The sequence below is a fragment of the Cyanistes caeruleus genome, chromosome Z, assembly GCF_971803275.1.
Source record: "Cyanistes caeruleus chromosome Z, bCyaCae1.hap1.1, whole genome shotgun sequence".
NCBI lineage: Eukaryota > Metazoa > Chordata > Aves > Passeriformes > Paridae > Cyanistes > Cyanistes caeruleus.
In genome coordinates, this window is record NC_141732.1 from 54,927,190 (window position 1) to 54,940,957 (window position 13,768).

The 13,768-nt window shown below is 41.0% G+C and overlaps 1 protein-coding gene across 1 annotated transcript in view; it reads right to left on the reverse strand.

Annotated features, from left to right (window-relative positions):
• Window positions 1-337: 337 nt before the first annotated feature.
• The window catches only part of KANK1 (KN motif and ankyrin repeat domains 1), a 27,300-nt gene continuing 13,869 nt past the window's right edge, over window positions 338-13,768 (reverse strand). The window contains 7 exon segments of the mRNA XM_086866768.1: window positions 338-1,330; window positions 1,959-2,057; window positions 4,226-4,426; window positions 4,978-5,120; window positions 7,797-8,016; window positions 10,712-10,799; window positions 12,720-12,929. Coding sequence (XP_086722894.1) covers window positions 1,268-1,330; window positions 1,959-2,057; window positions 4,226-4,426; window positions 4,978-5,120; window positions 7,797-8,016; window positions 10,712-10,799; window positions 12,720-12,929 — 1,024 coding nt within the window. The 3' untranslated portion in view covers window positions 338-1,267.

The window sequence follows — 13,768 nt, forward strand, 5'->3', positions numbered from 1 at the left end:
GACTGTTTTTACGATAAAGCTCAAAGGCTTTTACTTCAGCTAACTACTTTTCAGCTCAAGTAAACTGCTTGAACACAGCCCTTCAAAACCTCCCCAGGATGCTTCACACAGCTGAGAGAGATCACTTCTTAACCAAACAGCAAAGGGTGCAGCCTGTGCAAGACAATCAAAGGCCGATCATCTTAGGCTAAGTTCTTCCAGTCAGCAGGAAGAACCTCATATGGGCACTGTCCAGTCCTCCCTGCCTTGATTTACCAATTTATCTTGTTTTCCTGCGGCAGCTGTAAAGTACAGCATTTTTGGATGATGACAAATCACAAGTAAAACAAGAGAGGAGTAAAACAGCATAGTGAAATTTTATTCTGAAAATATGGCAAGAGTCTAAGGCACTTCAAACATTTCAATACACTTGACTAAAGTGAATGTGACAAGGTAATAGCATTCCATAAATACGCACCAAGAACTACACTCAGTTCCACTCAAGGGGAATATACAGCTGGTACCTCTAATTTTATTCTCCAATAAACATGTATGGAGCTTATAGACTGAAACAGTTAATAAAAATATGGTAACAGGACATGTAATTCTTCATGTAGGTTTTAATTATTAAGGAATATAAAATGTTGAAAATACTGTGTGAGTTAATTTTATAGATACTAGTATCTTTTATATAAAAAGTTATACATTATCCCCAATTAGCAACAACTTATTTAGTGAACTTCAGACCTGACAAGAGGCTCTATCCCCAATACCTACCCACTCACCCACCAGCTCAAGATCCACGGAGCTGACTACGTAAGCAACTGCAATTTCCAAATTTCCAAGTAATTAAAACATGAAAATCATGTTGGAATGAAATTTATGAAAAGTTTACTGTGACGAAGTCTATGCACAGTATATATGTTTTATAATCACTAAAAATAAGCCACTGGGACACCCCTGCATGGATAGCTTTAGAACTCTTAGTCAGCACATAACATAAAGAAGGATAATCTACAACGAAGAAAAACAGGATTTATGCCAGTGTACAGAAAGATGAGTATGTGAGCAAAAGAACAGTTCTGGCTAAGGTTCTCCACAGAGCACTACTTAACTAATATGCTTGCTTCAAGTTTACAGTTTTCTACCCTTAAAACTAGATCTCTGCTTTGACTTCGCTGGTGAGTTCAGGCACAAGACAATTACATTCAGTATCTGTCTCAGTAAAACAGTGACATTTAGCAGCTTAAAGATGGCATAGAGATTTTTTACAGATATTTATACGCTACTACTCAAATGTGGCTCTGTGGGTGGGACCAGGAGATGTCCTTCTGCTAAGCCTAGGAGTGCCCTAAAAAAGAAGAAAGAAAAGTTAATCAAAGAGAAATTATTCCAGCCAGCTGATAGAAAACACAACAGTCAAGAGTTACTCTGTTCAATTCCTTACCTTTAATTGTACAGATAATTTCTTTTTTTTTTTTTTTTTAATTTTAGGAAGGAAAGTGCCAGCTATCATAGAGCCTACAAACTGTAAGTGCATACTGTTTAGACAGTGAGGTGTTTAGCAGCAGTTTATCAGGAGAGTGAGTCAGGGCTAGAGGAGAGGTGGATAGCTGCCAACACCTAGAACTAGCTATGTTTCAGTTTCCATGTCAACAATTACCATTAAAATGATACAATACCACCTCTGCACACTAGTCAGGATCTGTGAACCTTGCTAGTGAGCTATCTGTACCCCTTGGTAATTAGCATGAGAAGCAGGAACTGTCCCTCAGCCAGGCTTCAACCTTGTGCAGTCAACATGTACTTTAGAAAGTACATTCCACTTAACAGCAAGAAATTGTCTTGAGAATGAACTCATAATTTCATGTGCTGTACTGCTATACAGCTGCCAGAGAGTAAATTTTTTGTTTACATTTCACCATTATGCTCAACAACATCAAGTTAAAACATAACCTTGCAAGAGATTGTGTACTAACCGGTGACTGGGTTTTGGAAAAGTTGACGTGGGCATAGAGGAGAACCGCTATGTCCTTATGTCCAGCTTCCAGGGCAATTGAAAGTGCTGTGCTGCCATCCTGAGACAAGAAAGGAAGAAACAAGAAAATTAGCGCTTGTATGCTTTAACAGCTCTCTCAAAAGCCCCATCAGCCCACAGAGAGGCGAAGGTATTAAGTGGAGGCCATACTGCTCATACAGACAGGTTAATTTAGAGTCTTGTTTAATTTCTTTTGTTTTAAGCCTTGCACTGCTGTTTTATGAGGTAGTCCAATTGTCAAAGCCCCATAATTTCTCTAAACAAGGAGTCTCGATTATTGCTGTGGAAGAATGAGCACACTATTATCACAGTAATGTTACATGTAGTGCTGTGTAAGACCAGAAGATTGAGCTATCTCAGAGAAACTACAATGTCAGTAACAAGTAGAAGAGATGATAAGGGAGGGGAAAATGCTAGTCAAGTATAATGATAATTGCTGTGTTTAAATTATAATTGTTGTGGTATAGCTCCCATCAACACTAAGAGAAATTGCATTCATAATTCCACCCGCTCCTTGATGGAAGTCTAAACACAAACAAATGGACTTTCCTAGTCATATACTGCCACCTCTGTTTTTCATAAGATACCAATGCTTTCAGAAACCACAGCTATTGAGGGTTCTAGAAGCAAAAAGTGCTTTAGCTGAGAGTATTTTACTGATCTGCTGTTTTTCCTTTGGACCATGTTTGGTCCAGGAAGACACAGATGTCAGGCAACCTATGATGTGAACTTGGTACTTGGTTCATTGCCTGGCTTTTGGCTCTTGCACACAGAAGTCTCTACAGTAAATGCCAGGATTTGAAATGTCTCACAGGGATGGAGCACACATTCCAGCCCCTGCTGTAGCACTGGTATTGGAACGGTTGGCACCAGTTTTTAAGTGGTAAGCCCTTTTTCCAGCATGGGACACATTGTACAGCATCCACAAGGAAAGTCTTCTTATGGGACTAAAGAGAGCAATTACACATAAATCTAATTGTCCTGGACAGGGAGCTAGAAAGAGCTGTCTACTCCAATGCAATAAGGCATGATAAATGCACAGCTAACACTCTCCAGTCAACACAAGTTCTTAAAGAGAGGTGCTGAATCACTGCGACACACATTAGCAAGATCATGCTCAGCTTATGACTGATCATGCAGACTGGAAAAGCATCATTGTGACACTCAGAATAGCTAGGAGAATGCTAAAAATCTCAATCCCACAGCACAGACAAATCTGTAAATAAGCAGCAGTCAAACAGTGCTCGGGAAACTATTGAAGTGGCCACAGGAATAATTAAGTATCATGTCCCCTTAAAGACTGTAATTATTGATTTCATATCTGATAGTGCTAACAGCATCCAAGCAGCAATAATCTAGATTGCTCCTCAAAGTTTTTGTTAGACTGAGGTCCTCTTACATTTTCCTCTCTGGACAGATTTTCCACATCGTTAGCACTATGAGAAACTGAGTTGTCCCCTGCAGCACGTGGGTAAATGTAGAGAAATGATGTCCTTGCCTCACTGCAACAGCTTCAACAAACAACCACCCACCACCTTCCCAAATCCCAAACCCAGGCTGCATTTCAGTGTTCAGTGGTAAAGCAGTATGAAGAAAGGGAAAGTATGCAAGAAATGTTGTTAACAAGAACAAAGCAGTGGCAAGAAAAAGCTAAGTCAATGTCTTCAAGCTTGAGATATCTATAGATCGAATTGTTGCTGACAGCATAGTCTGCAATGGTCCCTGCAAAAAAGAAATACACAGGTGTCTCACTTGGCACTGCAGTCACAGTCTGTATCCATTTATTGTCAAGACAATGTAGCTTCACACATAAGACTGAGCCTATAGTCTCAAAAGTCATGGTGTTAGAATAGTGTGAACATGCTTTCAAGAGAATTGTAGGGCTGATGATCGCCACAGGCACAGAAAAGCAACACAGTGTCACCAGCTAAAGTCCTAACTGAAAAGGACTTTGAAAGGAGGAAGGAAAGTGAGAGGGAAAGATATTTTACATGAGCTAACAAATATTTTTTTTGTGTTCTGGCCACTAAACACCTACGGTTAACCACAGAAATTGCTACCAGGTAGTCTTTTAGAAAAGTAAAAATACTAGCCAAATAATCACAGCATTTGCTACTAATTAAGCAGAAGATTCATGTGGCTGGTACTCTGGCACTCTGAGTCAGACATTCACGAAGCAGATTTCAGAAGCACTGAAAGGCAACTCACATTGTCCTCCAGGGTGCTGTTACACCCAGGCTGAGCCAGCAGAAGCTTAACAATCTCCACGTGTCCATGCTCACTAGCGCACATCAGCGCTGTAGAGCCCTCATCATCCTGGATATTGACATCTGCACCACAGGCCAATAAAGCTTTAACCATGTCTATCCGGCCATGACTCACAGCTAGCATCAGTGCAGTCTGACCAGCCTGCAGGGAGAGAAAAGGAAAGCCCAAATAACTACCGAGACAATCAGTGACAAAGCATAAACGCTTTTTTTTTTTTTTTAACTCTGTGTTTTTTCTGCAGGGGAAAAGAAAAATTGTTATTTTAAACAGCACTCTCAATGCTTTGATTGCCATTATTTAAATACCTTCTGTGGATTATATATCCCACATTCACATAACTATTTATGTGAATTAATGGAAGATATCCAATCTATTTTCAGACATCTGTAGTTTTTTCAAAGGAGCTGAATGCTGAAGAATGTGTAAATGGTGCCCAAAATTCTGTGATAATTCTTTCACACAATGATCAACCTTCATTTCTAGAAGAGATCTGGACCTGAGGCTCATCTATTCTTCCACAGTTCCATTTTGTATATAGCAATCAAAAGCATACATAAAAACCCCACAGATGATGAAAGCAAATGACAGCAACATTTGAACCAATAAGAGCAGGGATGGGAGCATGGAAGGAACAATAAAAAGGCACAGGAGTACAGTAGTGAGAACTGTGCCTCATGAACCATTTGACTGACCTGGCTGGCTTTAGCATTCACGTCCCCACAGCTGAACAGTTCCTCTACTATCCTCATGTCCTTCTCTGCTTCCACAGCTGCAAGCGCAGCAAGCATGATGGGGGTATAACCAGCCTTGTTCTGATGATTTACATTACAGACATCTGCAGAGGGATGACATAATTTCTTCAGAAAGCAAGAACCCAAAAAAGCAGTAATTGTGCTAATCAACTGAATAAACTGTCAGTAGAGCAGCCTAGAAAAAGAAAAAAGTAGCAACTGCTCTCACAAGGGATGCAATTCAAGGAAAAGCAGAGAAGAAAAAAATTAACAGAGGAGCTCTTGAGCCAGAGAAAAAAAGAATTCTTTTGTACTAAGTGTTAAGACACGAGAGAGCACAAAGATATTGTATATGTTATCATTTAGGACATTATTTATGCATTATTTTTTTCCTTTTGTAAAAGCAAGTGGTCTGAAATTTAGCATGATATTCAGAAACACTATCAGGAGAGTCCTTAAGCTCTTCTTCCAAGGGCATCCATACTGCAGAATAGAAGTGGTCCAGCAACATGATCAATGGAAAAAGATATTTCTCTTCAGCACAAGCATTTTCCTGCAATTAGTGTTACTTTAAAACTCTGCAAGTGGACTTCAATATGTTTTGGAGCTGCCAAAAAATACCCCTTTAAATTAAAGACTGCTGCCAGTTCTACAGTGTATTTGATGACAAACAAAATTGCTCTGGGAACAACTACAGGCAAGTCCTTTGGTCAGTGCCAGCAACTGACAAGTGTTCTCCTTTTTCTTCAAACCTTGCCTCCAGTCAGTCTTTGTTCCTAAAATCCTGCAGAAATTCAGCAGTGCTGAATTGGTTATTGGTTTACTGGGCAGCAGGCTCTTCAGTGTGCTCATCGTATTGGATAGTAGAGACTCAGATTCACATAGACACTATCTGTAGACTAGAGGTTAAATTGCACCACAGATATCTTAACAAGCAAAAATGTTTTAGGAAATTCTTCAGACTTATGGCCAAACGATCTTTATTTTTTCAGTCAAAAGAACATTTCAGATGTAATTCAACTGCATATACTGCAATTTTTTTCATGTTAAATGGACATCAGTGATGATATCTTATAACCAGTAGACCAATACCACTTTCAGAGATCATTTCTATGAAGCCACTGAAGCCAGAGAACACAACACACTGCTACATGCATTACAACCTGAGTGATGAATAACTTTTAGAAGTGGTGTGCTCCTACTCTGACAAGACTATTTCAGCAGTGTGTTTTCTGAGGTCACATTTAACTCCTTTTCTCTACGGCTAATGAGGGAAGCTGTTCTCCTTTTGGCCTCTTGGTGACTCTGCTTCATGCTGTGGAGGATTTGTTCATCTCATCTTGTCCACTCTTCTCACCAAGCACAGACAGAGTTCTTGGCCTAAGAATCTGCCTGTGATATAACCACACTGCAAAACTGACCACAGTGACCATTCAGACACAGTTCAGAGGAAGATTGTTGAAACCTGATGGAATCTACTTATTTGCAAACATTTCCCAAGCTCCGGCATAAGCAGTCATCTCCTGCAGAGAGAACTCGCTGGAACTAGTAATGATTGTTACACTTTACAGGTAACGCTCCTCGTGCTTATAGGCATACACTAGCTGCCATAACCTACTGGAGACCTGACTTCCAGCAAGAGATGAGCATGTTCCTGCTATTCTGAGACACCTAGGGAAGCAGAGGGGCAGCTCCCTCCCACCACACTGTGCTGCAGAGCCAGCCTGGCCCGTTCACGCTCCTGACATTCCCTGCATTCCCCTGCTGTGACTCACTCTTCCCAAACACAGACTGCCTTCAAAAGGATCAGAGATTTCAAAGTGCTCACTTTCCTCTTGAGGACGTCTCTGCATGTGTGACGCATGTGCTAGGTTATCAAAGCTGAGATTTTTATCATTCATATCCTTGTTTATCTGATGCTACCCTCGTGGATTTATGAATATTGCTTGGCTTACGCTCCAGACATGTCATTGGCCTAGTTAAGCTTTCACAACCAGCTGTGACAGGCTTTTTAAACTAGTTTAGAGAAACAAACTTTACTCAGAGAGCAAAACTAGGATTAAACATATTAAACATCCAGCTTGGGACCAATTTCAAGGTGTGATACCTTCTGCTGGATGCCATCTGGCACACTGAATGTGGGGAGCATATCCTCCAGAGTCTCCCCTTTGCCACTACCCTTTCTGCACATGTGTTGCAAGAGGATCAAGAAAAGGAAGCAACAAAAGCAATCACGTGAAACAGCATCAGATTGCTTATGGACAGGAAAATGTCCTTTGTGACAGAATGGCATATTGCTGCAGTTTCTCAGGGAAGTAACCTAGATGAGTCAATGTGATGGCCAGAAAAAACTTCTGCCCCGCTCTAGACAAAGCTAGCCTAGTTTGTGTGTTTAAGATGGTATTTATACCTCAATGCATCTTTCCCCATCACCACCCTACAAAGTGCTGAGCAGCAGCTGTGCTGCCTCCAGAGAAAACTGCTGGAGACTGGCACTGCTGAACTTGGGACTACAGTCCAACAGTCAGGAATCTAACTATCTATCTCAACTCTGTATATAATTTACTTACGTGGTTTTTTAACTTCTTCAAGAAGCATCACCTCCAAAGCTAGTACTAGAAACAAAGATTCTAGACTACCTAAGTCAGCCACCATGTAACTGTTAATAGTTAAAACACCTGCTGGAAGAAGACCAAACTTGGCCTCTAGTCCATCATGAATTTCACCCATGAGAATTGCAAAACCAAGAATGATTTAAAAAGAAAATAAAGCAAACTTACTTGCATCCAGAAGAAGCTTCACAATTTCAAAGTTAGAATGTGAGACACTGTAATGCAGAGCTGTGTTTCCATTTCCATCTGCCATGTTGATGATATGTCTGAGGACAGCAGGAGAAATCTCTTCAAAAGCAGTTATGTAGTCGCCAACCATTTCAGGGACAGCTGACTTCTGACTTGAGACACGAAACCACTCATGCTGGATGGTATTTAAACAAAACCTCTGCCAAAACCAAGACAGAAAAATTGGACAGTCTATTTAAAAGGTTTTCCATCTCATAAGTCAGCAATCCAGGTCAAGTCTTTTTTAGTCCAATGTGAGAAGAAAGTATTCACATCACAAACAAGATGTACAGACTGAAGCTTACCCTCTGACTAAAGCCTGCTTTAAAACACCTGACTTCCACCTCTGAGGGCACGGAATTTTAGGGTGAGAATACTCCCAGAATTAACAATTATCAAATACTGGTGACCAGAAGAAAAGCCTTGCGTAATGATTTCCATGAAATACTTCACTATTATAAATCATTTATAAACAGTTTATAAATCACTGATAAACTAAGACCTTTTCACTGGACTTTAAACAACAGCATGCTAAGTCATTTAAGCCCAGTTCTGAGGCACAAATTTTCAAATGCACAAGCTATATGAGAATTGGCTGGACAGCAGTTCTGAAGACGACAACCTGACCATTATAGATGATTACAAACTCATATCACATTGTAATGTAAAAGGTAAATACTGTTTTAGGGTGAACAAACAGATTTACAGCTTGCATGCCAGGTGGTGAAGTCCCTTCTTTCTGCCTAGTACTGTGAAGACAATACTTGGACTATTTTGTCTGCTCTGATCACAGAAGAACACAAAATATTTAGTTGAAACACTTTCAGAGATAAGCAGCAAGGATGAACAGACATCAAAGAAATCTGACCCACTGGACAGACAAGGAGGACTGGAGATGCTCTGCTGAAAAGAACCGCTGGGCAAACTGTGTAACATTTGTTGCAGAAAAAAAGGAAAATAAGGAAGAACCTGTTCTTCACCTGAAGGCTGGCTGGCTGTAGTAATAAGAGATTTGAGTTGCAATGAGAAGATGCAGGCTACACATTCAGGATAAACTTTCCCATGGGTATGGACTGAGAGTGGGGGAGCAGGAGCCTCTCAGGCCAGGTGACTTGTCTGTTGTGACAAGGTAGGTAGAGCTGATCTCACCGTGAGCCAAGGTTTCCACAGACACCACTAGCTCTGACTTTGAGACACTTTCTCTAACCTGGAAGGACCCACATCTTTCTCATAAACCCTTCTCTGCAAGGTGGCCAGTAAATTTAAAGGCAATTTTCCAGAGAAGACACTCAGAAAGTTTATCTAGTCTCTAGGGAGAACACACCAGTAGCTTTAGAGGTGCTCTGTGTTTGGCAAAGAGAAAATAATCTACACACACCAGTGCTACCTATGTATCTGTATTTCATAAGCACTTCAACAGAATATTTTACATCAGTAGTACTAGAATATGATGTATGTATTCTGTGAACACAGAGAGTTAAAATGCAAAGGTGGCCATAAACTGACACAACAGAACTTTTTTTATTTATTTACTTATTTCAGGCCATCCTGAGTGCAAAATACCACTAAGAAACTATTTTTAGTCACAGTATCACACATTATTAAATAAACAACTCACTTTTTAAATTCAGTTAATCTATCACATTCAAAAAGGTGCAGTCCACAGCTCTTTCTGGTGTAAACAGCAGCTACAAGAGCTGAGTGTGTTGGGAGAGGCTGGGACAACTTACACAGATCCTTAGCTATACTGACATTTAACCTGTTTGGACAAGACTTTTTTATTAGCAGACAGACAGAGGACAAGAGCTGATTAGTCTGCAGCTTCTACCTACAAACCACTGCTTGTGCTGGAAAACACTTTAGGCACAAGAAAGAAAAATGTAAATTCAAATTACACTTCCAAGGCAGAGATCTTCATCTGGTTTTGCCATTTGTGACACTTTCAACTCCAAGAGGGCCTAAAGCATTTGTTGTTTGAATGCCTGAACTAGTCCTGAAGGATAAACAGAATTAAAAAACTATATGTCACAACTGTATGAAACAACCTTTCAAAACATTCCCTGGACCACAGATGTCAGAACTGGACACAGACAGTATTACTGTGTCATACAGACAGCAACATTATTGTCTTTAAGAAGCTGCAGATGTTCTGTGGTAGAGGAGAATGACACTGAATTGTTGCCTTTTATATCACTGCACAAGTGTAACAAATGGGAAATTCAATTTCATATCATTAAGCAGTATTCTTTTGGTTTCAGACTGCCCCCACGGAGTAGCATAGGCAATCTCTATGTGAGGCATTTCCAATAAGGCAAATACAATTTTATTTCCTGAGACTTGAGTATTTCTGCAGTATTAACAATGAATCCTCCTTACTCTCTGCAGCACTGATAAAAACCACCACTGCAGTAAACAAGACAAACAGCAGCCCTGTGCTTAGAAGGCAGATCACCTAGTGTTTCAGAACAGTCTCTGAGGTTTTTTCATAGGAAGCAACAGGCTCTTCAGTCACTGCAGTCTCCTAATGTGAAGCCTGAGAGCTGCCCACAGCAGTGCTGAACAAAAAAAAACCAAAAGGAGGAATAACTCAGGAATGCACAGGTTTGTTGGAACTGTACTTTCATGTTACTGTTTTTATGTGTGTGCCTTGGGACAACAACACTGAATCACACAAAGCACAAGTATATTCTCTGGATGAAGGTGTCCTGATAGAAAGAGCTTTGTGGCTCTTGCAGGAAAGGTCAAGTCCTCTTCTGCCTAGCCACTGTGGTGCTGGTCCTGTAAAACCAGAAGTTACTTCTCCCTTAAGTTTTTCTATTGCCTCTCAAGAGAAAATTTTCACCTGTATTGCTTACCACATCTTTGTTGGTTAACGCCTTGGGATCATCAATGTTGTTCCGCAGCAGGTTACAGGCAGAAAGCATCTTTTCACTTAGCTCGTACCTGAGGGAGACAGCAAAATACATGGCATGTTTCAATATTTATCTTAGCATTTCAGTACAGAAACATCTGTTTTTCTGAAAGTTGTCTGGAAATTAGAGTTTCCAGGCAAGCCATCTGCTCCCACCATGCAGAAGCCACTCTGTCAGCTCTTCTCACAGACACTCCCTTCAGAATGAATGGAGATGTGTGTGGGAAGAGCAATAGGGATGGAGAGTGGGAAATACATCACTTTTGTGCTCTAAGACTTGGAAACCCTTCTAGTGGGAATTCTCACCTATTGCTGTATGACTGCAGAGCACACATATGCTATGTGCTTTGATTACTTGACTGACAAGGAGAAATGCCAGTAGTTGTGATGGAAACAGAATTAAGCAGTGAGAAACAGCTCAAGAGGTGCCTCCCTGCCATCTCCCACTAACTGGAACTAGCCTTTCTTATCCCACCCACTCTGGAAATTTACTCTCTTCTCTAGCCCTCTTTAATTTTTACACTTCTACTCCCTTGTCATTACAAATTTCAAAACTCAGTGGTAGGCCAAATATAAGGTCAAGGCTTGTGCCACATGACATACCAGGATTTGGCCAACCATTTTTGCCTACAACATGCACAAAGGATAATGGCAATTTTTCCAGAAAATTCTCCCAAAAAGCAGAGAAGCTAACACACTCATGTGTGTAAGATGGGCATTTTAGCCCTCTTTGATTACAAGCCACCTGTTAGTGCCATCAGAACAGCAAAATTCCCCACCATTGCATGGACCATGGCCAAACACGACCATGTGCCCTCAGAGGGCATCGCCAGGGCAGTCAGCTTGCAAAGAACATGCTCCTTTTGAAGTACACATGGCTATCTAAGGTGTTCTGCTGCTCTTCTTCCCAATCACTACTGTAAATATAAATTAGAGAGCTCTTTTGAGAAACTGCCCATCTTTTTATGCCACCTGTAAAACCACAGGCTATCCTACAATACTGTATAAAGCAAGCTCAGGGCTCTTCAAAACATACAGCTGCAGGGCCTCCAAGTTCTTAATTATTAATTTCTGCATCTCTTTTATTTAACAGCTGACAGTTACACATAACTTGATGCTAAGCCACGTCTCCAGTGAAACATGACATTAATTTTGTTTTAGCTCTTTTACAGTTATTATTGTACCTACATAATTTTCCAAATTAGCACACTGGCAAACCCATTATCTGCAAGATATCCTTTCACTGTCTCAGTTTATACTTCCTTTTGCTAATGAAGAATCAGTAAAAACTCACCACCTTACTGTTTTCCATATGCTAAAAAAGCACAGCCTTGTCTGTCACATCCTACCTCTTACACAATGATTTGAAAGGTACCCTAAAGCATGACCTGTGGAACACGTGTGTGACGGCAGCCTTGAAAGTGTATTACAGTATACAGTCTCATATCATATGAAGCACATGATTTCAGGGTGGACAGTGTCCTCAGCGCTGTACCCCATCATCTTACTGTGCCATGGCTGAGATGCTGTTGAAGTGCAAATCAAGATGCACTCCCAGCAGGCTTCTGACCTGGTGTGCATGGCTGAAGATTAATTAATTTGCTTACTGACTGTTTTACAGACCAGGACATTAACAAGGCATTGCCTGCTCCCAAGTGAGTGCCAGTTGTGACCTGAGAACCTCTGCTGGAGAAGCCACCAGGGTCTTGCTGTAAATGAATCATTTAAAGTCAGCTGCTGGAAAGGATAACCTCTGACACTTTCTTCCTGCTCACACACAGTTATTTTGCCATGAAACTGCCTCTGGCTACCCACTTGAGGAGGAGGGAAGTGGGCAGCAGTTGGCCAGTTGGCAGTGCTGATGCTTTCTCCACAAGCACAGCCCACACAGCTTGCCACATGACAGAAGTGACCTCCTCAAAGGCACACTCTGGAGAAGGTGGGCAGCCTACCTCTCTCTGATTTCCACCTCCTCGGCCTCACACTCTGGGAGGGGATTGTCCTTCTCTGCCCCCACGGCACAGACCTCCGCAGGGTGGGGTGTGGGCTGCTTCTCTTCTGTGTGTGGGTCGCAGGGGTACTCATGGCTCTCGCACTCCTCCTCCGAATCTGAGGAGGAGCTCTCCTCGGAGCTGGAGTCATCGCTGGATGTGGTCTCATACCTGTGGGGACAACAGGCAGGGACAGAGGTGCTTGCTCAGTGCTGTCCAGCAGTGGTCAGTACCTGCTTGCACTGGCACAAGTGGAAAAATGTCCTGCAAAAGCTGTGTCCTCTCTCAGAGACCGCTTCTACTCACTGAACTCAGTGTTACTGGCAAATGACATTGTCAGTATTATGTACACAGTGTGTAATGAAAGAAGAACAACCTCTTTTAAATGTAAATCTTAATTTTTTGTCAGACCTTGCCTTATACCCAAAATGAAATTACTTTCTCCAGTGTAAATTGTATTGCCTTACTAGGCAGATATAAGCAGGAAAGGTAACAAACCTACGGTAACTTTCCCTCACTATATATAATGATACCTTCAGCTAATATGTAGGAAATTAGGTAAGTGGGATATTTAGCCTATATACCACACAAAGTATTTGTACTGAAGAAAAACTAATCTGAGGAAAGGGCTAGAAAAACTGTATATAAACAATCTGATGAAACCATTTTAGAGGTCTTTGCAACATTCTGCAACGACAAGTAACATTTTAAAATAAGACAATTTTCCATACTGTCTTCTGTATTTGTACAGGAAGGTCTCTGTATATATTTAACACAAAGCCAGAAAAATTAACTCCAGGACAATGGCATCTCTTACTGTATTGTTTAATAGTATAATGCTGTGCTTGTCAGCTACCAAACATATATACAAGTTTTCCTTACTAAAGTGTTCCCTGAGAAATGTCCCCATGGCTGTCAGAGGTTGTTTCACTTTCCTGTGGTAAATCTGGCAGTAATCTAATGTACAAGTATTTGAAATTGATGCCATATATGACCTGAAAGCACAAGAG